The 24,104-nt window shown below is 33.6% G+C and overlaps 5 protein-coding genes across 5 annotated transcripts; 3 read left to right on the plus strand and 2 right to left on the minus strand.

Moving 5' to 3' along the window:
• Window positions 1–518: 518 nt before the first annotated feature.
• HELRODRAFT_181964 (hypothetical protein) lies at window positions 519–6,293 on the plus strand (the record flags this gene model as incomplete). The annotated part of the gene is made up of 4 exons (XM_009031736.1): window positions 519–916; window positions 3,297–4,134; window positions 5,599–5,760; window positions 6,186–6,293. The coding sequence occupies 4 exons, from the start codon at window positions 519–521 to the stop codon at window positions 6,291–6,293; spliced, it is 1,506 nt and encodes a 501-aa protein (XP_009029984.1).
• Window positions 6,294–8,763: 2,470 nt separating this feature from the next.
• Window positions 8,764–9,860, plus strand: HELRODRAFT_181965 (hypothetical protein; the record flags this gene model as incomplete). The annotated part of the gene is made up of 3 exons (XM_009031737.1): window positions 8,764–8,935; window positions 9,142–9,243; window positions 9,418–9,860. 3 exons carry the CDS (start codon window positions 8,764–8,766, stop codon window positions 9,858–9,860), a joined length of 717 nt encoding a protein of 238 aa, XP_009029985.1.
• A 3,746-nt stretch (window positions 9,861–13,606) lies between these two features.
• Window positions 13,607–14,737, plus strand: HELRODRAFT_181966 (hypothetical protein; the record flags this gene model as incomplete). Its single annotated transcript, XM_009031738.1, has 2 exons — window positions 13,607–13,995; window positions 14,542–14,737. 2 exons carry the CDS (start codon window positions 13,607–13,609, stop codon window positions 14,735–14,737), a joined length of 585 nt encoding a protein of 194 aa, XP_009029986.1.
• Window positions 14,738–15,445: 708 nt separating this feature from the next.
• Window positions 15,446–16,291, minus strand: HELRODRAFT_181967 (hypothetical protein; the record flags this gene model as incomplete). The annotated part of the gene is made up of 3 exons (XM_009031739.1): window positions 15,446–15,844; window positions 15,913–16,117; window positions 16,281–16,291. The coding sequence occupies 3 exons, from the start codon at window positions 16,289–16,291 to the stop codon at window positions 15,446–15,448; spliced, it is 615 nt and encodes a 204-aa protein (XP_009029987.1).
• Window positions 16,292–20,064: 3,773 nt separating this feature from the next.
• HELRODRAFT_181968 (hypothetical protein) lies at window positions 20,065–20,894 on the minus strand (the record flags this gene model as incomplete). The annotated part of the gene is made up of 2 exons (XM_009031740.1): window positions 20,065–20,313; window positions 20,448–20,894. 2 exons carry the CDS (start codon window positions 20,892–20,894, stop codon window positions 20,065–20,067), a joined length of 696 nt encoding a protein of 231 aa, XP_009029988.1.
• Window positions 20,895–24,104: the final 3,210 nt, after the last annotated feature.

Here is a 24,104-nt window from a genome sequence, read left to right on the forward strand (position 1 = left end):
TATTTTAAAGAATTAGAACAAGTTTTACAAATAACTAGTAATGAAAATAAATTTGTTTATCTTTTGGGGGATCTAAATATTGACTTATCGCCTGAAGTTAGCAGTATAAATAAAATTCAATTGAACCAACTTGTGACATGTTACAACCTCAAATCCATGATCACAGTTCCTACAAGAATCAGTAATACAAAAAAATCCACTATAGACATTTTTTTACAAATCATCCAGAAAATATTATACAATGTGGAACCATTTTATGCGACCTATCAGACCACATCCCACTTTTTGCTTGCACTAATCAAAAAATAAATAATAAGACAGTTGCTGACGATACATTTTCAAAAGATTCTTATTCAACACACAGAATAAATAATTTAAATGAAGGTTTATGTAATGCCGATTGGACAAGTGTGCTGAGCTGCGATGATGTAGATGTGGCCTTCCAAAATTTCATCGACATCTTTCGGTTACATTATAAAACTTATTGTTCAGTGACCTCTAAAAGACAGGCTCAGAAGATGACAAAAAACAAACCGTGGATAACTAAAGAATTTAAACAAATGTTAAAAAGGAAGAAAATGTTATATAAAAAATATCTAAAGTACACATCGTCAGACAACTTTAGAGCACTCAAATCATGCAGCAAATTATGCAACAAGATCAAGTGCCAGTTGAAAAGACAATATTATTTTAATCTTCTACAACAAAGCAATGGCGACAGCATGAAAACATGGTCAATCATCAATTCTTTAACGAAACGAAATAACAAAAAAACATCAACAATTCAATTAACTTTAAATGATGATCCAATTGATAATCCTGAAACTATCCTCAATAATTATTTCATCAATCTGGCCTCAGATATGCAGCAATCATTTGTAGAAGACACAAGATGGAAAAATTATCTTCAAAATGGGTCAGTAAATTCATTTTTTAGTAACCGTGTTTCATCATTGAAATCATTTCAACCACAAAACTTTTCAAACCCAAGACGTCGTGTGATTACGATGAAATATCAACCAAAATAGTAATATCAACAATAAAATCAACAGCAACAATTCTTGAATATTTAATCAACTTATCATTTGACAAAGGCATCTTTCCTAAGTGCTTCAAGACATCCAAAGTTGTTCCAATTGCAAAAGAAAGAGGTAACTCAGAGGTTAAAATCTTTCGACCTATATCTTTGTTGCCTGTTTTTTCGAAGATTATTGAAAAATTGATGCACAGTCGTTTGCTCAAATTTTTTGAAAAAAATAACATTCTTTCTAATCATCAATTTGGTTTTCGAAAAAACCACTCAACTGAAATGGCAATACTGGAACTGATTCAAAAAATTGGAGTCGCAAGTGAAAAGAAAAATTATGTAATTGGAATATGTCTCGATCTTTCAAAAGCTTTTGATTGTATTGACCATCCGATTTTATTACACAAACTTCATCACTATGGTATAAGAGACTCCAGTTTGACTTGGTTTTGTAGCTACCTTTCATCAAGATATCAATTCGTTACCTGGAACAATAAAAATTCAAGTAAATTGATCAACAAAATAGGCGTTCCGCAGGGCAGCATTTTGGGACCATTGCTATTCATAGTGTTTGTGAACGATCTACCGATGGCCTCTAAACTTTTTAATTATGTTTGTTTTGCTGACGATACAAATGTGTTCAGCAAAGGAAAAGATATTAACATGCTCATCAAATATACAGAAGAAGAAATTAAACATGTTAACTCTTGGTTCTCACTAGATAAACTTACTTTAAATAGTTCTAAAACGCTAATGATAATCTTTGGACCAACTCAATATTTAAACTACAAAGAACCTTATAAAATTAAAATAAATAATATCGATATCTACGAAAATAAAACAGTTAAATTTCTGGGCGTTCATCTAGATCAAAAATTAACGTTCCGTGATCACGTTAATAGTGTTGCAAACAAACTTGCCAAATCAACTGGTCTGATGAACAAGGTGAAATTCTACCTCACAAAAAAAGTGTCTCAATTTGTTGTATCACTCACTTTTTATGCCACACGTGATTTATTGCAACATTGTCTGGGCTGGCACGTCTACTTCAGTGACGGATCCGGTTAAACTTATGATGATAAGGGCCGTCAGGACCATCACCACGTCAACGATGAGGTCTCATACCAAGGAGTTATTTACGACAACCAATAATCTTAATTTTAATCAATTGAATATTTATCGTACTTTGATTTTTGTGTATAAGCAGCTTAACAATCAATTGCCTAATACGTTTGCTAATTATTTTAAACATGCTAACAGTCATAGGATGTCTAATTATTTGCAATCGAATAAATCAAAAACTAACATTTTACATTCGCATGTAATCTGTAAGGGTCCTAGGACCTGGAATAACATTATTAAGAGTGGTTTCCAATATAAGGCGAAATCGGCTACTGATTTTAAAAAAAAGTTAAATCGTTTTTAATAATTAACAATTATTAAAATTATTATCCTTATTAATAATGTAGAGATGTTTGTAAAATCACTGAACATTTAATAAATTATATAAGAAATGTATTTACATCATGAAATTTATGTTCTCTATCTATAAACAATTTCTGTTGATATTTTTAATGCGATTATAATTATCTATAAAACATTATTTTTTAGTTAACTACCTTTTGTTTTATTATCTGTTATTAACATACTAACAACTAACAATATTTGATATTAACCTACTAACAACTAACATACTAACAACTAAAAATATTTGATATTAATCACAAAACTCTGAACATATTTGTCTAGGTGGCTGTGCTAGATGAGCCCATTAGAGGCTCGATCACATTCATCCTGTCTCTTATTTATTATCTTTAATTTTGAGGAGCAAATAAAATTTCGTTTCGTTTCGTTTCGTATGTATATATGTATGTATGTATGTATGTATGTATGTATGTATGTATGTATGTATGTATGTATGTATGTATGTATGTATGTATGTATGTATGTATGTATGTATGTATGTATGTATGTATGTATGTATGTATGTATGTATGTACGTATGTATGTATGTATGTATGTATGTATGTATGTATGTATGTATGTACGTACGTACGTACGTACGTATGTACGTACGTATGTATGTATGTATGTATGTATGTATGTATGTATGTATGTATGTATGTATGTATGTATGTATGTAAAACTCTCAGCAAAATATTGCCAACACATGTAAGATTTATGATGTAAATGATTTTAACTCTGAAATGAAAATAATTAAAAATCAATTTAATCAAAATTTATTCAATATTCTACATATAAACGTAAGAAGTTTGTTGAATAAATTTGATGACATTTATGATTTCTTGCGAGATTTGAATTTTGAGATTGATGTTCTCGCAATTTCTGAAAATTGGCTCAATGACAGCAACGAAAATTTGATTGACATTAACGGATATGTCTTTAAAGGTAAGCACCGAAGAATAAAACACGGTGGAAGAGTCGGCTTTTACATAAAAAACAATTTGGATTACAAAATCCGAGACGACATAACAAGTAAAAAAAATGAATTCGAATTTTTCGTTCTAGAAATAATAAACAGACCTATCACAAAAAATGTTTTAATCATTGTGACATACCGACCACCAACTTATGATGTCAATTCGTTCATCGAATGTTTAGATGATATTTTGCTGGTTGCAAATCATGAAAACAAATTAATAATAGTTGCAGGTGATTTCAACATTGACCTGTCAGAAAGTAACAACAACAACAAGAAGTTCAATTTTTTGCAACTTATGAACAGCTACAGTTTACAACAAACAATAACAATTCCGACAAGAGTAGAATGCAATCGACAATCTATTATTGACAACATCTTCACAAACATTCCTGAAAACATCTTGGTTTCCGGCGTTATTTCTCACTGTCTTTCCGACCACCAGCCAGTTTTTTCATCAATCAATCTTTCAAAAAAAATGTTTATGTTTCCTGAAAAAAGAAATGCTCCATCAGTAAAATTTTCTTATTCAACAAACAGAATCAACAATCTAAATCAACGTCTCAGTCAGGTGAACTGGCAAGTCGTATATGAGAGCGCAAATATTGAAGAGGCATTCCAAACTTTTATAATTATTTTTCAGGAATGTTTTCGTGAACGCTGTCAAGTTACCAATCGAAATACTATTATAAAAACAATAAAAATCAAACCTTGGGTCTCTTCTGAGTTAAAAAATCTCATCACAAAAAGAAATAAAAGTTACAAAAAGTTTCTTTTGATTCCTAATAATAATAATTTAAATAAATTCAAAAGCCTACAAATAACTTGTAATAAACTAAATAAATCTTTAAAAAAAAAATTATTATCATCATCTTTTTGAAAAATATAGAGGAGATAGCAAAAAAACGTGGACTGCTCTGAACGAGTTAAAAAACGGAAAAGACGTAAAACCCGATAGTATACAAAAATTAACAAATGAAGAAGTTGAAATACCTGACCCAGCAAATGCTTTAAATAACTATTTTGTTGAATTAGCACCGAATTTACTGAAGCTCATTCCACGGAATTCTCACTGGAAGAATTACTTCAAGACATTTGTTTCCAACTCGTTTTTTTTAGATACGCAACGGCTGATGAGATCATTGCAACAACAAAATCTTTGAAACAAAAAACATCAAGTGGCTACGATGACATACCAACAAAAATTGTCGTCTCTACGATTCATTCTACTGTGTTTGTTCTAGAATATTTGATAAATCTATCTTTTGAAAAGGGCAAATTTCCAAGCTGTCTCAAAATCGCCAAGGTAATTCCTATTGAAAAAAGTAAAGGAAAAACAGATTTATCAAATTTTCGCCCTATATCACTCTTGCCAGCATTTTCAAAAATACTTGAAAAACTAATGCACCAACGAATGACTAGTTTTTTGCAAAAAAATAATATTTTGTCAATTTCCCAATTTGGTTTCAGAGAGAAATTTTCTACAGAATTAGCAATCGTAGAACTAGTTCGCAAGATCGGCATCAATACTGAATGTAAGAGATTTGTCATTGGAACGTGCTTAGATCTGTCGAAAGCATTTGATTGCATCAACCACGACATCATGCTCAACAAGTTGGAAAAGTACGGTTTTAGAAATACATCACTGCATTGGTTTCGTAGCTACTTAACAGAAAGAAAACAATTTGTCTATGTCAACGATGAAATTTCCAGTCTGCTCGGAAACAACAACGGTGTGCCTCAAGGAAGCATCCTAGGTCCTTTGTTATTTATATTGTACATAAACGATCTTCCAGCTGCATCACCGTTTTTTGACTACGTAATTTATGCTTATGACACGAATGTTTTTAGCAGCGGCAGATCAATGAAAGAACTTATTGAGGAAACAAACAGAGAGTTAAAAAACATAATCTCTTGGTTCGAAGCCAATAAACTTTCAATTAACAGTTCAAAAAGCCAAATGATGGTTTTTGGACACGTACAATATCTAAATTACAAGGAGCCGTATAAAATCATCCTAGGTAACAACACAATTGTTGAAACAAAGTGTTTAAAACTTCTAGGCATGCTGCTCGATCAGAAACTCTCCTTCAAACATCACATAAAACAAGTATCATCCAAACTTTCAAAGTCAATAAGAATGATAAACAGAGTAAAATCATTTTTGCCAAAAAACTGTTTGAATCTTCTGTATAATTCCCTGTGCATTCCGTTAATAAACTACTGCAACATTGTATGGGCTTCATCGTACCACACATCAACCTTACCAATAGAAACATTAATCAAAAGAGCAGTTAGATTGATAACGAGATCCAAACGATTTGAACACAGCCAACCATTGTTCAACAGCACGCGAAACTTGAATTTCTCGAAACTCAGCATTTACTTTCTGATGATTTTTGTTTATAAGCAGTTGACCAATCGATTACCTGATTTATTTAACAGTTATTTCAAGATGAAACAACAATGTCGGCAACAAAATAATCTTGTCTCTAACAAATCGAAAACGAATATTTTGTTCTCTCACGTTTATTGCAAGGGACCGAGAATCTGGAACGAAATTTTAAACAGTGGATTTAATTTTGAATTTATTTTGTTAAACAATTTTAAAAAAAAGTTAAAAGAATATTTACTTAAGTTTAAAACATAAATTTTTTGTTTTTGAAATTACGTTTAAATTCTGTTGAAAACTAATAACATTTTAAAAATTATGTCAAGGTGGTCACACTCGATGAGTTTCTGAAAAGAACTCTACTGTGGTCATCCTGTCTTCTTCCTATTGATATAAAGGGGAGAGAATTCTTTTTTTCTCTTTTTTTAGATTAATTTTGAGAAGCAAATAAAATTCGTTCGTTCGTTCGTTCGTTCGTTCGTTCGTTCGTTCGTTCGTTCGTTCGTTCGTTCGTTCGTTCGTTCGTTCGTTCGTATGTATGTATGTATGTATGTATGTATGTATGTATGTATGTATGTATGTATGTATGTATGTATGTATGTATGTATGTATGTATGTATGTATGTATGTATGTATGTATGTATGTATGTATGTATGTATGTATGTATGTATGTATGTATGTATGTATGTATGTATGTATGTATGTATGTATGTATGTATGTATGTATGTATGTATGTATGTATGTATGTATGTATGTATGTATGTATTTATGTATTTATGTATGTATGTATGTATTATTATTATTATTATTAATGAAAAATTTAATAAAGCGCTAATTCAAAGGATCTCAAAAGCGCTATCAAAAAAATATCATGGCCTAATCAACATAAATAGTTATCAGTGCATTTCAACAAAAAAAAATTTTAAGAAAAAAAAACACAGTTTTCATTATTTCCTTAATCTAACATCGCACAATAAACTATATAAATCACCCAGTTATAACTAAAACAAGTCAGTTCGATGAATTACAACGAAAATAAGTAAGTTTTCAGTTTTCTTTTAAAATCAGGCAGGTTCAACTCCGGATCTCTTAGAAAGGCAGGCAAATTGTTCCAAACAGACGGTCCCAAGACGGCGATGTTACGAGACCCCATATGAAAACACGAAACTGGGACTAGCAGCAGGTTCAGATCATGAGACCTCAGATGCGTTCCAGAAAGAGGTGCCAACTTCTTTACAAACATTTCCGACAAATAAGGTGGTGCAAGACGATTTATTGACTTGTAGACTAGAGTTGATATTTTGAAGATTATTCTTTTTTTTACGGTTAGCCAGTGCAGTTGTTTCAGTATTGGTGATACGTGATCATATTTTAAACCGCCGACAACAACCTTTGCAGCACGATTCTGCAATGACTGAAATACAGCTAAATGTTTATCAGGTAATTCGTAAAACAGGCTATTACAATAATCAATTCGTGAGTGCACGAAGGCATGAACCAGAGTCTGCAACGTAGTAGTTTCAAGAGATTTACGTATTTGATTGAGCTTTCTTATTTGGTACATGCATTCAACAGAAAGCATTCTAATGTGATCTTTCATTGACAGATTGGAATCTAGAATAAATCCCAGACTAGTAGCTGTTTGGCAAAACGGGATGACACTGTTTTTGATAATGATTGAATCAGTTTCTAGCTTCATAAGCTGTTGCCACGTACCTACCGACAAAAATTTCGTTTTACTCTGATTCAGTTTAAAAGCATTGTTTTGCATCCAAAAATCAACCTTTGATAAACATTCAACCAATCTGTCCAATTCGGCCTGGAAAGTACCGGGCTTACTGGTAACAATGATTTGTATGTCATCCGCAAATGCATGATATGAGAAACCAAATGATTCGACCACTTTGAATACCTCAGATGTATACAGAAGAAACATGACAGGACCCAGAACCGAGCCTTGGGGCACACCAGACAAAACTATATTGACCTCGAACACTTTACCACCAAATGATACTTGCTGAGTTCTACCAACCAAATACGATTCAAACCACCTTAACACAGCACCAGAAAATCCAAAAGTAACACACAATCTCTCTAAAAGTATTTTGTGATTTACACAATCGAATGCGGTTGACATATCGAGGAACACCATCATAGACGTCTTCTGTTGATCGATAGCCCCATAGACATCAAACAGAACCTTTAATAGAGCCGTTTCAGTTGAATGGTATTGCCTGAAACCTGATTGATAAATCGGCATTAAATGATTATTCTCTAGGTGAGTGAGTATCTGTTTAACAACCACACGTTCAATTATTTTAGATATGAAAGACAGATTGGATATCGGTCTATAGTTTTCAACATTATTCTCATCAAGATTGTGTTTTTTTAGTAGTGGAGTTATTATAGCATGTTTACAAGCAGAGGGAAATTTACTTTGATTTAAACACATATTGACAAGGCATGTCAAAAATGACGAAAATAGATTAATAAACTTTTTGAGTATGTGAGTCGGTATTGCATCTTGTTGAGAAGACTTTGTTGGTGAATTTTTTACTATGTTAATTATATCTTCCTCAGAAACATCTGAAAATGTTGCGAACAAATTTTGTATGTATGTATGTATGTATGTATGTATGTATGTATGTATGTATGTATGTATGTATGTATGTATGTATGTATGTATGTATGTATGTATGTATGTATGTATGTATGTATGTATGTATGTATGTATGAATGATGTAGGTTTAATATGGCGACCAGGACAGTTGTAATTAATGAAGTCCTGTATTTTTTGAAAAATAAGTTTGGTTTATTTGATGATGAAAACTTTGTTAATAATGATTCGGAATTTTATACAAATGACGACATTGTTGGAGCTTTAAAAATATTAAAAAATGAAATGGAAGTCAATAAAAGTGAAAAACACGACAAAATTATACCTCGTGGAACGACTAAAAAAGAAAGGTTACAAGATTGCATTGCTATTTTAAAACATCTAAAATTATCAGATTTGATGGACAAATGTCCGATTTTTGTCAGTAGTGACCTGGAAAAAATTCCAGATATGGAAAGTTTGATTAAATTAAATTTTGAAAGTTTAAAGCGAGAAATTACCGACATATTGCACAGCCATGGCAGCGCGTGCTTAATACCTTAGAGGTGCACAACAAGGAAATTTGCGCGGTAAAAAACACCGTTAATAATATAGCGCTGAACTACGATAAAACGACATATTATAATCACCACAACAAACTGCTTTCAAACTCGAATCCCTTAGGACGAAGTAGCAAAATGCATCATTGTAGCTACGCTGACAAAGTTTCATCGAATTTATTAATATCTGGCATTAAAACATCACATTGTAATGAAGTTGAAAAAAGTATAGCGCCAAAGTTACTTGAGAAGTCAAGCGATTTAATTATTGACGTAAATAATCAAAATTTCAACCCTGGAAACCTGTGGTCAGATGCCGAGAAAACACCAGTGGATGATGGGTTTAGAGAGTACATTTCCAGAAATAAAAAATGAGCCAGACTAAACAACTCATCTGAAGATAATAATGAAATAAAATCAAGTGGTACCACCAGTAACACAGGCAATGTTAACGCATCCATTCCAAAACCAATTAAAAAAATTATTGGCATCAAAGTAATCGACAACTGCAAACTTCAGGCCGAAAAAAACCTTATAAAAAAGACCGTTTTCTTGATGAGCAACGTAAAAAGATGTCACAGAAATGATGTCATAGATTTTCTTAAAACAAGTGGCATAAACGTCATCTCTTGTTTTCCGGTGATAAAACGTTCTAATCAGGATATAAGCGATCCAGTAAACAAGGATGAGGAAGAATCAACGATGTTTCGTGTATGTGTCGAAAGTTGCGATGGACCGAAGATGAAGGACCCGGAAATTATGTTAAAACACATCATTGTACGCGAATGGCCTTTCGGGAAAAACACCAACAAAAACTCTGATACAACGAACAAACATGGCTGACAAAAATTCGTTAAATACTGTTAACGACACTCGCAGCAATGTCGTAGATAAAACCTGCAGACTATATGACGATATAAATCAAATAAATGCTTTGTATAACTCCATCAGCGACAACGGAATTAACGACAATTTGTTTTTCAAACCAATGCATTTAAACATTAGAAGTTTAGTTCACAAATCAGAAGACTTACTCGATTATTTAAACAACTTTTCTTTTAAATATAACATTATTGGTATAAGTGAAACGTGGCTGAATGATGACAATATCAAGTTAATAAATATTACTGGTTATGATTTTGTTGGTAAAAATCGGTCTGGTAAGCACGGTGGTGGAATCGGTTTGTATATTGATAACGATATTACGTATAAAACAAGAGACGACATCAATAGCATTAGCAGCATAAAATTATTCAGCATAGAAATAACAAACGATTGTTCCAATAAAAATGCAATAATTGTAATAACACATCGGCCTCCTACCTATGACGCAAATATGTATTTTCAACAAATCGAACAGGTACTACAAATCATAAGTCTAGAGAACAAATTAGTTTATCTGATCGGTGACATGAACATCAATTTACTTGATGCTGATTCAAATGCCAGAAAATTCCAACTTCAACAATTATTAACATCATACAACCTATCAACTTTAATAACAACCCCAACAAGAATAAGTTTAAATAAAAATTCAGTCATTGATAAAATTTTCACGAGCGAACCAAATGCAGTAGAATTATGTGGTACACAGGTATGTGATCTTTCGGACCACCTACCAATTTTTATAATTGTAAATATGAAGTCTAACAGAATCAAGTACCATTTTCTGAAGGAGAAATTATACTCGTTTACAAGTGAACGAATCAACAGACTGAACGAATATTTAATAAACATGGACTGGTCAAACGTTTTAAACTGTGAGGATGTAAATGTCGGGTTTCAACGATTCATAGAGATTTTTGTAAAGAACTTTAACGAATGCTGTCGTGTTTCATCAAGTAAGAAAAATTAAAAAAATATCACGTGATAAACCTTGGATAACTGATGATTTTAAAATAATGTTAAATAGAAAAACCAAACTGTATACAAAATATCTAAAAAATCCGAATATTGAAAATCTGATTGAATTAAAGTCAATTAGACAATCTTGCATCAAATTTAAAAATAAACTAAAAAAACAATACTACAGCGACATCATAGAAAAGAACATAAAAGATAACAGAAGAACGTGGTCAATTATTAAGAACATTATCAGCACAAATAAAATCACCAATACCGTCACATCAAACAGTGAAATTGTTCGTTCTCCTGCGGACACCTTAAACGATTATTTCATCGGTATGGCTATAAAACTATTCAACAATTCAACACTCTGGAAAAATCATCTCACTAATAAACTTCAAAACTCGTTCTTCTGTCTGTCGACCTCAAGCGATGAAATAATTGCAACAACCAGACTTCTCAAACCAAAAACAACCAGTGGATGGGATGGCATTCTTATGAAAATAATAAAATCTACTATACATTCAACAGCTCACATTTTGGAATTCCTAATTAACCTTTCTTCCGGCACATTCCCACGATGTTTCAAAGTCTCAAAAATTGTACCGATTAAAAAGGATGAGGGATGCAATGATTTAACTAATTTTCGACCCGTTGCTCTTTTACCAAATTTTTCGAAAATAATAGAAAAAATAATGTACAAAAGGCTAAATATCTTCTTCAAAAAAAATTCCATAATTAACGATTCACAATTTGGATTTCGAGAGAAGTACTCGACTGAGCTGGCAATAATAGAATTGATCAGAAAAATAGGGATCGCAGCAGAAGACAAAAAATACATCGTAGGCACGTGCCTTGATCTCTCGAAGGCATTCGATTGCATCAACCACAACATCTTGCTGGCGAAACAAGACCATTATGGAATACGTGGCTCGCAACTGAAATGGTTCAGAAGTTACTTATCGGAGAGAAGTCAATTTGTTAGCAGGCAAGGTACATGCTCGAGCGAAAAATTAAACCAAATTGGAGTACCTCAGGGCAGCATTTTGGGACCATTGCTATTCATTGTCTTCATCAACGATCTCCCGAAAGTTTCAAAATTCTTTGATTACATTTGCTTCGCAGATGACACTAATCTATTCAGTACAGGCAAAAACATCGATGAACTCATCTTGAAGACTAATAGTGAAATTAAAAAGGTCGTCTCATGGTTTGAATGTAATGTGTTGACATTGAATAGCAGAAAAACACAAATGATTATTTTTGGCCCAGTCCAATATTTAAACTACAAGGAGCCATATAAGATCGTAATAAATAATTCGGATATTCTCGAAAGCAAAACTGTTAAATTTTTAGGAGTAATATTGGATCAAAAATTATCGTTTCAACAACATGTTCGATATGTTTGCACAAAACTAGCAAGATCAATTGGTCTAATAAATAAAATAAAATTTTTCTTGCCTAAAAAAATTCTTAACATGCTATATAAAGCCATCTGTACTCCATATATCTCATACTGCAATACAGTCTGGTCAAGCGCCTATCCATTTACAACAAATCCAATAAGAATAATCATGAAGAGAGCGATGCGAACAATCACACTTTCCAAAGCTCAATCCCATTCACAACCGCTATTCGCCACGACAAGCAATCTGACTTTCGATCAAATGAGTACATATCACGCGGCAAAATTCATCGACAAACAATTGACTGGTAAACTACCTCCGATTTTTGACGGTTATTATAAACGAACGAAGAATCAACGGCGCATCAATTTCATCTGTTCCAACAAATCAAAAACGAAAATTTTACATTAACACATCATTTGCAGAGGACCCAGAATTTGAATTTTTCATTAAATAAAGGATTTAATTATGACAGATCGAACATGCAGAACTTTAACCATCATTTGAAAGCATTTATTAACTTGATTAATAAAAATCACTAGTTTTAAGAATATAAATTACATTTTTATAAAATATTTATGACATCATGTATGCTCAGTTGTATGTATGTGTGTGTGCTGACGTATACGTAGATATTTTTATATACGTATGTGATCCTATTCTCTTCTATCTATAGCTTATATAGATAGATTTAATCAGGTATTCTATATACAGTTTTGTATATAGAGAAATATAGACCTAACTTATTATTAGGATCAATTAGTAACATCTCAAAGCTAATACATTCCATTTAGAGAATCTGAAGTTTTTTGTGGTGCACGATGATAATATTTTTATGAACAGTTAGTAACACCGTAAATATAATATACACCAATTAGAGAATCTGAAGTTTTTTGTGGTACTCGATAATTTTATTTTTACGAACAACTAGTAACACCGTAAATTTAATATATAACATTTAGAGATTCTGAAGTTTTTTGTTTGATGGCTGTGCCCGATGATTTTGTTTTTGTGATCAATTAGTAACATCTGAAGGTTAACATATTTCATTTAGAGATTCTGAAGTTTTAGGTTTAGGTGGCTGTGCTCGATGAGTTTTATACTAACTCCTCACAGTCAACCTGCACCTTATTTTCTTTATTGAGGTCAAATAAATTATTTCGTTTCGTTTCGTTTCCTATGCATGTTAAAACCAAAACATGATGAGTGACACTGAACCGTCAAACATCAAGTAACAAATGGATTAACACTTTGATTTGTCGTTAATTGTACATGTCGGCATTCAGATGGATATTTTCAAGCACACAGACACGCAGGAACCGCTGCAACAAGCACGAAATGTGGTTAGTTGCGAAAAACAGTTCCCTGCTGTCGCCTGATCTGACGCTGATCATTTTACATATTGCCTTAAGAAATTTAAGGGTGTTGGGGTCCATCGGGCCGAGAACCTCGATACATATTGGCAAGAATTCCATCGAGGGGAGGGCGTTCCCATATTTTTTCATTTTCTCGTCCGCTGCCCTGGCCGCAGCCAAACCACATTCTTTACTTGTTAGGTTTACATATCGTTCGGCAAGGGTGCCAGGGACCGTAACATTTCACGCCAAAAATCTGCCGGCTCTCCAAGGTATTAGTGTGCATCTGTCCGGGCGCCTACCATCATGCGCAGAAATGCCGGATGGTTCCTTGAGAACCGGGATTGAAGCCTTGGAGAAGAGCCTACAAATGTATTCGTTTAGCGCTGAGTGACGTAGTTGACGGCCCCCACCCAGGCGACAAACCAAACCGTGGTGCCCAAACTAGTCCGCCCCAGCGCCACATAGGCACGTGTATTTATTTTGAATGACCAGGCCAAGTCTGAAGCTAATGGCAAATCTCACAGACTCGTCGTCTAGCCTGGTGCCCACAGAAGTGTTGGGCCACGATCTCAACCACCCACAGCTGGCAACGCTGGACATGGCTAACAAACGAGCGGTGGAAAAGTCGTCGCCGCATGAAGACAACAAATTTTGAAAGATCTTTTTATATTCTTCGTTCAAAATTTGGACGTGCGTACGGTCTCCCGGGGCAGACACTGGGGGAAGAATATCGCGGCAACAAAAAAACCAGTAGAGCAAGGAAGACTGCAGGTCAAGAGTGGCAGCGGCAGAAGAATTATAAACAACTGGAGCTAGCTGAACCACGCTAAGCAACCCCAGCCCACCAAATCGCACCGGCAGCTGAGCCTGGGACCAACTACTGTCGGTCACTTGAACATTTCAAATCGACGACAGGGCGGTGAGCAGGGTTCTGTCAAATTTGCCCAATTTAGAAAGATCAATGTGTTTGGATGTACGCAGGAAGTACACCAATTTGGGCAAACTGAGGGCATTGCGGATAATAGTCAAGGCATCATGGGCCAAAAGACAGGAAACACGACCCAGGGCGAATTTAAGATCAGAGAGCTTTTGGTCAAAAAACTTTATTTGATAATCGCCCTCGACCAAGGGTGTGCCTAAAAAACTAAGTTCTGATGCACCAACTCTGGGTAATCCAGCCAGCGCATGTGGCACCTGAAATAAACTTTGGCAGTGAAGTTCGCATTTTTTAATGTTTAACTCTAAACCAATTGCAGCGGAGTTATGCTTCAAATATTCGTAGCTATCGGCCAGAGTTGGGCCGTCCGAAGCTATGCTGATATCATCCAGATAAGCGCAAACGAATGAGGACGAAGCTTTCTCTAAGAGTGGATGAAGAGTTAGTGCGAACAGCAAAGCACCAAGGGGATCACCCTGCTGTACCCCCTCGGACGATTCTACAACCCAAAAGTGGTAGCCAAGGAAAGAGACTCCACCATAGACAGACTGGCAAAAATTATAGATATTGGGGCAAAAAAGTTTGACAGCCTCCAACATCGAGTCTCTTCTCAAGGCGTTGAAGGCATTTTTAAAATCCAGTCACATAAACCCCCATTGATCGGAAAGGTCGGTGACCAATCTTCAAACCGTATGAACAGCGGCCTCAGCGCCACCCTTAATCCCGACACCCAACTGAGTCGGGTAGAATTTGGTCTTGAGTTCGGTCTGACCCCTCCGTCTTTCTTATTTAAAGCTATTAGCCGGCCTCCAAAAAAGAACCGGTGGACGGAGAGTGGGCAAGCTCCAGATAGGATCAAATTAATGAATTGGGTTAAGGAGTTTAGTGTGTCATCAATTGGCAAGGGGCCTGAAAAAACATCTTTAAGGTGCTGAGGTCGTAGGCCATCCAGGCCTCCAGAAGAACCACCTCGGCGGGAGAAACGCAACCAGCCGTTGGTGTCAATGCGGGGAAGACCCGCCTGTCCACCGGAATTTTTGGGTGGATGGAACATAATTTATCAAAAGTGGCTGGCAAGCTCTCCGCCAGGCCCTCCGGCGAACAGACAAGTCTGACAGCCGAGGACAGGTTTCCCTGTTCAATACAAGATGACACAGCGTTGATCCACCGATCGGGGTTGTGCTTTTGTGATTTGGCATTATTGAACCCATCAAAGCACAGTACCAGGGTTTCAAGACCAATAGTTGAATATTCGCTTAGACGCTTGTTGACCAGATTGCCCTGGTTGACTCGGCGAACCCTCTGGAAGTCTTCTGTAAAACGTATGGAACAAAACAGTGGAGTCTAACCCAGTGAGCCGGGTCACCAGGGTCATTACAAACAGCCGTCAGCAAGGCGTTCAGATCATGTGCGAACTTCTCCCTGCATGGCTTAGGAATATGGTCGTACACCGGTACACATTTCAGCACGGCCGTCAGCTTGTCAAAAACACCAGAGTAATCCAGGTCGAGAGGATCACCAGAGACCGATGCGGCCGTCGACCTTGTGGACAACCTAGGCTTGGGGTCGGGTGCGGCATCGAGAGGCGAAGCAGCCCTCGCGCCCGATGGATCAACTTTTTTCCGGGACCCCGAGCATTCCTGTCCTTTCACTTTACCTCCGTGCCGACATAACTTTCCGTCTGGAGTGGTTAAAGCAGACGGGGCACTGTTGTAACGTTGGAGCCATATGTGATTAAAACAACCAAAAAACGAAGGAAAGGAAACAAACCAAGTGGGGTGAATGGATGAATGAATAGATGAACAAGCGAATGACCAATTGAACGGGCCAGCAACCAAACGAATGAATGAGTGAATGATGAAGGAATGAATGAGTTGTAGTGAACTTTTTTTTAAAATGTAGTGAACTTTCCGATAATAATAAAACAGCTCACACCTGGCGCAGGCCTGTGAATAAATTATAATATTGATAAAAAAACAAAAAACGAGAAAATTGGCCGAGGCAGGGCAGAAAAACGATAAAAAATGACGGAAAAACAAACCCGGGACAAAATTACAGCTGACGACCCCAAAAATTATATGTAAGACAAGTTAAAATCAATAAATTTTACATAATTATCCAGAAAATTAAAACAATCCAGCCGGCTTTGAATGTGAACAAACGAAGTTTGTATGTATGTATGTATGTATGTATGCATGTATGTATGTATATATGTATGTATATATATATGTGTGTGTGTGTGTTTGTGTATGTGTGTTTGTGTATGTAGATAGAATTATCTATGCTCATCATGGAAATTTAATGAAACTGTTGTTATCCAAATTTATCATGCAGATAAGGCTTTATTTCGATTTTTCATAAATTATCTTCAGTGCATGTTTGGTTTATATAGTTCTTTTAAACAAAACAAAGTACTTTAGCACAGTCATTAGTTGGTGTGATATTTTTCATTTTTGTTGTTGTCATTCCTTTGTTCTTCATTGTTTTTGAAGTTAGTATTTTGAAAATTAAGAAGACAAATTTTAAATTGATCAATGCAAACAATTCGGTAGCGAAAATAAGTAAGTTTTAAGTTTCTTTTTAAAATCATCAAGTTTCAAATCTTGAGTTCTAAAAGATCTCGGTAAGCTGTTCCGAACCATTGGTCCAGATACTGCAAAATCTCTTGATGCTATCTGCAAATTGACATCAGGTACAACCAGCAAAATGCCATAATCTGATCTAAGGTTCATACCACTCATCATTATAGACTTTTCTTTTATTTTATCTATCAAATAACTTGGTAACAAGCCATGCACAGTTTTATACATTAAAATACATATTTTATATTTAATTCTTTTCTTTATAGTAAGCCAATGAAGGCCCTTAAGAATTGGCGTAACATGATTAAATTTGAGACCTCCAACAATCAATTTGGCTGCTCTATTCTGAATAGATTGAATTGCAAAAATAGACCTATCTGGCAAACCGTAAAATAGACCATTGCAATAGTCCAATCGTAAATGAACCAATGCATGCACCAAGGTATGAATAGCAGATTTATCTAATGACCTACGGAGTTTATAGAGTTCTCGAATCTGTCCGGAACATGAATTTGTTATCATCTTTATATGATCATGCATCGATAATCTAGAATCAAGAATGAAACCCAGATTAGTTGCTTTGTCACTAAATTCTATTTTAACATCTCCTATTTTCACTGAATCGATATTAAGTTTCATCAGCTGCTGCCATGTACCTATTGAAACAAATTTTGACTTCTGCTGATTTAATCTAAGACCATTGTTTGACATCCAATTTTCAATGTTATTTCGGCAGGTTACAAATTTGTTGATTTCAGATTGCAGTAATTCTGGCTTATTACTAACTATAATCTGAATATCATCAGCATAGGCATGATATTTAAAACCGAAATTACCAATTACTTTAAAAACTTCAGCGGTATACATGATAAAAAGAATAGGCCCAAGCACTGAACCTTGTGGCACTCCTGATGTCAAAACCGTTTCATTAGATAACACATTATTGAAAACTACCTGTTGCTTCCTGTCAAACAGATATGATCTGAACCACTTGATAACAGTACCAGAAATACCATAACAATGAGCCAATTTTTCCAAGAGAATCTGATGGTCTACACAATCAAATGCCGCACTCATATCTAAAAACGTGATAGAGCCACATGTTGTTTGTCCAAAGCAGCAAACAACTCAGAAGACACATAAAGCAGTGCAGTTTCTGTTGAATGATAGCGGCGATATCCAGATTGGTGAACTGGTAGCAGGTTGTTTACATTCAAATGATTCAAGAGCTGTTTGGCAACCACTCGTTCAAATATCATGGAAATGAAACAGATGTTGGAAATTGGTCTATAACTAGACAAATCATTTCGATCCATATTCACTTTTTTTAACACTGGATAAACCATAGCATGCTTACAACCATTAGGAAATGTGCCACTGCTCAGACTCAGATTTAAGATGCTGGTAGGAAAAACGATGAATAAATCAATATATTTCTTTAAAATATGGGTCGGAAAGACATCTATCATACATGTTTTTGATGGCAAACTGAGTACAATTTTTTTAACGTCAGATTCTGTTAAAAGCATAAAGTCAGGAAAAGAACAATTCCCATTGTACTGAGCTTGACAAATAGTCGGACAATTACTCACATTGGTAGACTGTTTAATTTTATTTACTTTATCATTAACAAACTTTAAGAATTGAGACGAATCTAAACCAACAATTTCACTCGATGACTGACCAGTGACCTGATTACAAAGAACTTTATTATTAACATTCCATAGATTTTTAGAAGATCCACTATTGTCTGCTACAAGTCTTTTCCAATAACTGTTTCTTTTTTGTGAAAAAAGCCTAGATTTATTTTTCAGAGCTGCTATCCACTCATTTTTACATTTCTCTGTCTGATATTTTCTGTAATTCCTTTCTTTCTTTTGACAAAGTCTTTTGAAAGATTTACATTCACCATCATACCACGGAGCATTAACATCACATCTGACTTCTACAAAACGAAGTGGAGCAACTGCAACAGCCAATTTTTTGAGTTCAGAACTTATCATATCAAACTCAATATTAATATTATTGCTTTGGCAAGACCTTGATAATGAAGAAGTCTGTATATATTTAATGAGATTGCTTTCATTTAGGTATTTCCAGGATCTAACTTATTTCTTGACTATTTTAGGATGCTTATGAGTTAATGGTATGTTAACCTGAATTAAACTATGGTCTGAAAAAGTCCCACTGGGAAAAATCTTAATATCTGAAATATGAAAATCTTGAGAACAAATAATCAGATCAAGAATACCTCCATGTTCATGAGTCGGTTCGTCGATCAAATTTTTTAATTGAAACATTTCTAATATTTCCAATAAATTTACAGTATGACGATCTTCCTGTTTCTCAAGGTGAATGTTAAAATCGCCCAAAAGTATGGTATTTAAACTAAAAGAAGTGATATTTTCTAGTAAACATAAAAATTCTTCAAAAAATAAATTACTAAATAAAACTGATCCTGGCCTGTAGAGGGAAAATAGAACAAAATCTTTGTAGCTAATAAATAATTTAACAGCAAGTGCTTCAAATGAACTAAATATTGGCAGATCTATTTTCTTAAACTTAAATTCATTACTGAAGTAAATAATTAAAAATCATCATAACTATATCCTGGTGGCATTGATGATTTAACAGAAATGTTATTCGAAGATCCGTGCCAAGTTTCGACTAAAACGAAAATATCTAGCCCATCATGAATCAAATCATAGATTGTATCAGTTTTAGAAATCAATGATCTAATGTTCAATAAACCTGGTGTTAAATTACGATTTATTATGTTGCAGTCTTTATCATTGTTATCATTTATTTCTAAATTCTTGACATATTTAATATTAACACTGGTTTTTTCTGTATTTTTACAATCTTCCATCTCCCTACCTGTCCTCTCACTCTGAACAAAAAATTTTGATTGTTTTCTTCTCACCCCATAACTTTAGCTTTATCAACAAATGATTTGAATTCCTGCCTCTGATCCTTTGTTAAATCATAGTTCAGTCCAACATGTGAAAATTCTTTTAACGACTTGAATTTATATACATTTCTCATTATTGAGTCTCTGAGTAAAACGCAATCTAACTTTATCAAAATGGGTCTAACGACAGTTTCGCATTTCCTTCCCAGTCTCATTATTTTGATTACATTTTTTTCAGAAACATCTCCTGTCAAATGCTTTAAAATTTTCAAAACGTTGGAACGATCATCATCACTTTCAGCTAAACGAAACATCAATAAATTTGTTTCTCTTTAACGTCACTAGCTTCTTGTAAAGTTTTCTGGATTGATTTGACATCACTTCTAATTACTTCAACATTCAATTTAACTTCCTTGCTGACAATGCTAGAAAATGTTTCTTTTATTTCGTTTTTAAAAATTTTAATTTCCTCACGTAAAACAGTATCGAAACGATCATGTTCATCAAGTTTAGATTGGTTATGGTCAACAACCATTTTTATGCTATCAACGTCAAGTTTTATTTTTCTGTTACTATCATTTATTTCATTTAGTTGAGCAACAAATTCATTTTTAGACGCATCCATTGACTTAGCTAAAGAACTAACATCTTGAGACAAACCAACACAGCGTTGACAAAACCATTTTAAACCTTTAACACTTTTCAAAATTTCAAGAATATCATCGTTAGTTTCACATTTATTGTGAACAAAAGTCTTGCAACAAGTGCATGACAACACATCTTTACTTGGAACTTTTATTGTACACTTCGTACAACAGTAGCGACTACCGGACGACATTATTGAATTTATTATTACAATTAATTACGCTTACTATCAGGGAAATTCCTATCACGTGACAGCAATTTACAGACAATATATTATCAAATTTCACTAAAATAATGAATTTTACAAACTAAATTTTATATAAAATTATTCAAAAATCTAATTATGTTAATCTATCCAAAAAAATATCAATAAACGATTACTTTTAACGACGAAAACACCAAAATTAACTGACGAAACGACAATATCAACCGTCCAAACGACTGTCCAAAACAATGTATGTATATATATATATATATATATATATATATATATATATATATATATATATATATATTTGTGTTTGTGTTCCGATGGATGTATGAGTGGTATGAGTGTATAGATAGATGTATGTTTTGCTAGGTGGTTAAATGTATGAATATAAAAGTTTGCATGATTTTGTATGCTTTTTATATGTCAACTTACATGTAAACTTGCAGATATATAAGTACAATGCTTCACAAGGTTGATAAGGGTGGAGAAGCGCTAGGCTGCGCTGTTACTTCACAATTTGAATGGCTCGTTTTTTGTTATATTCGGTTGAAAAACTGTTGTTGGCAGTAATATAAATGTGTATAACTCTGAGGCCGGTGTTTATGGGTCAACATTTTAAAACGATGTTCATGCGTTCGGGGATTGAGTATTCGCGAATAGAAATTTTGAAAAGCACATTTGTTTTAATCCAAGATTTTAATAGTCATTGCAGAACATGCAGTTGTCTATTGGTCGCGAGTCGTTATTAGACCCTGCCAACGGTGCAACTATTGTGCTTATTTTAATCTGAAAATTTGGAAATGTTGAAGAAAATTATCTTTTAACACTTTTATTAGTGAACAATCCGAAATTTTAAATTTTGGCTGCAGCTAACAGCGGTTTCTATTGCTTTATTTAACTTTGACCAGTTGGTCATTTAGCATTTTCAAAACATATTTTTTGACAGTTATAGTCAATCATGCAAAAACCTTTATTCACTTTGTAAAATAACTTTTTTTGCCTATTAGTTTCTTCCTAAAAATTTTTCCAACAATTTTTTAAAATTTAATTTTGAAGATTATAAAACAATACTGTTACTAAAGATAATAAATTACATTTCTTGTTACATTTTGCAAGTATTTTCAAATTTGTCTCAATCTTATTTGCTAAAATTTGTGTTAGGTTTTAAACGTCGGTCAATGAGAAAATGAAAAATTCATTCGCTAAAAACAAATGTTAGGACACACTATATTGCTTGAAAACAGCGGTCCCAAAACATTTTTCAGTGTTGGCCCTCCTAAAAAATATTGAAACACTCCCTACCTGCATCACCTCTCGATAATTGAAAAAAATCAAGTTGTAACTTTGAATTTATTTTTTTTAAAGCCCGTGAAATTTTACGTTGTTTGTATTTATAAATTTCTAGAAACTATTACAGTTACCCTACTTATGTTGCATAAATTTTTTAAATCTAATGAGATGATTGCTGATGTATGCTTTTGCTGAGTTTGTTGAGCTGGGATTAAGTAGTGAATTGGCTATTCTCGTGTCGCATCCAATCTATTTCCATGTGTGATTTTAATTGAAACATGTATAGAAAATAATTTCATTACTACCTAAGTAAAAAAATTAATATGTATGCTTGTATGCAGTTTGTATAGTACGGTCGATTGTGAAGCGTGTACATGATATAAATTCATGCATTTTATACTCAATGCATATTGCATAGCACAGACATCTCGGGAAGCTACACATCTGAGTAAACAATTTACCTCCATTTTTATACCACCCTTCAAACGGGCAGCATATTTCAGCAAGCAAATATTTGGTTTGACTTTCGCGCAATATGGCCTGGCCCATATAACTAAAATAAATATAACGGCCTTCACTCACTTTCAACGGTCGAACAAGGAGCTTACTTCCGGAGGAGAGTTGGAAGGTGATTTTTTATCGTTCGAGTCAAAAGTTACGATCGTATATTTACTAATTACGGAATATTGCTTTTATTTTAATTTTTTTCAAATTGTTATTCAATTAATTACTTTTATTTGGTATAAATTAAAAAAAAATAAAATCGACATTACTGAAAATAATTAAAAGTTGAAAAAATTGAGATTTTTGCATATCCCTGCTTCAAACCATAAGAAATAAAAAAAATATCCACCAAAAATAAGCCTGGCCTGGCCATCTTGCTTGTTTCAAATTTCAAATATTATTAGTAGTCTGATCTTGTTGATTTTGAAATTATTTTTTTTCAAAACTCCCAATTTGTTAACTATAATTTGAAGTTTTCAAATGTTTATTTCGATATTTGTTCAAAACAAAGTGTCAAAATATATTTCAAATTTGATTGACAATTATTATTATTATTACGTTGTTTAACGTAATAATAACAATTGACAACTGACAATGTTTAATAAAAAATACATGGTTGACTTTGGTGGGTTGGTTGGAAAAATTTACTCAGAAATTTATAAAATGAACGAATTGAGATGAATTGGAAGGGTTCGTTGTATTGTAAGTTCTCCATGCACTCGTGTCTCGGATAAGTCGATGATTGATTAAAATGAACGTCACAGGCACGTGAACATTTAAGTTGAAAAAGATTATTCAAGTTTCATTTGGTTAGTTTGCTGTTGAAGAATAAAATCTAATTATGCCATCAGTTCGATAACATTTAAAAAATGTCAGTAATTAGCTAATTGAATTTAAATGTGAAAATTCATTTTGGTTTGAAATTGAGTAAACAGCGTCACAGAGAAATTGGTTAATGAAATAATAATTCAAGAAAAATAAATAAGCATTTTCAATTTCAGCGATATTAATTTATTAATTAAATATCTGATTTATGATGGTAATACATAATTTAATTCACAAATTTAATCAAACCAAAAAATAAATTATTGAATAAAAAAGAATTAATAATTAATATTTACAATGTTTGCAGAATAAACTTTGTTTAAATTTATATTTATGTTGTTTGTTGTTTAAGGCTGCAACATAGTTTTACTTGTACGAGGGTGATTTTAAAAAAAGTCTTCCTTCTTTAACCAGTTCTCCTTATGACATCTCTCTGCTTTACCTGGTGCCCGATATTTACCTCATCATGAAGATCATCAAGCTGTTACAATCATCAGATCATCTGGTTCACCTGTCTTTGATCTGAAGCTTCATACATTGTCAACAATTTTGTCTCACTTATTTTAACGACCG

The sequence above is a fragment of the Helobdella robusta genome (assembly GCF_000326865.2).
Source record: "Helobdella robusta unplaced genomic scaffold HELROscaffold_78, whole genome shotgun sequence".
Lineage (NCBI taxonomy): Eukaryota > Metazoa > Annelida > Clitellata > Rhynchobdellida > Glossiphoniidae > Helobdella > Helobdella robusta.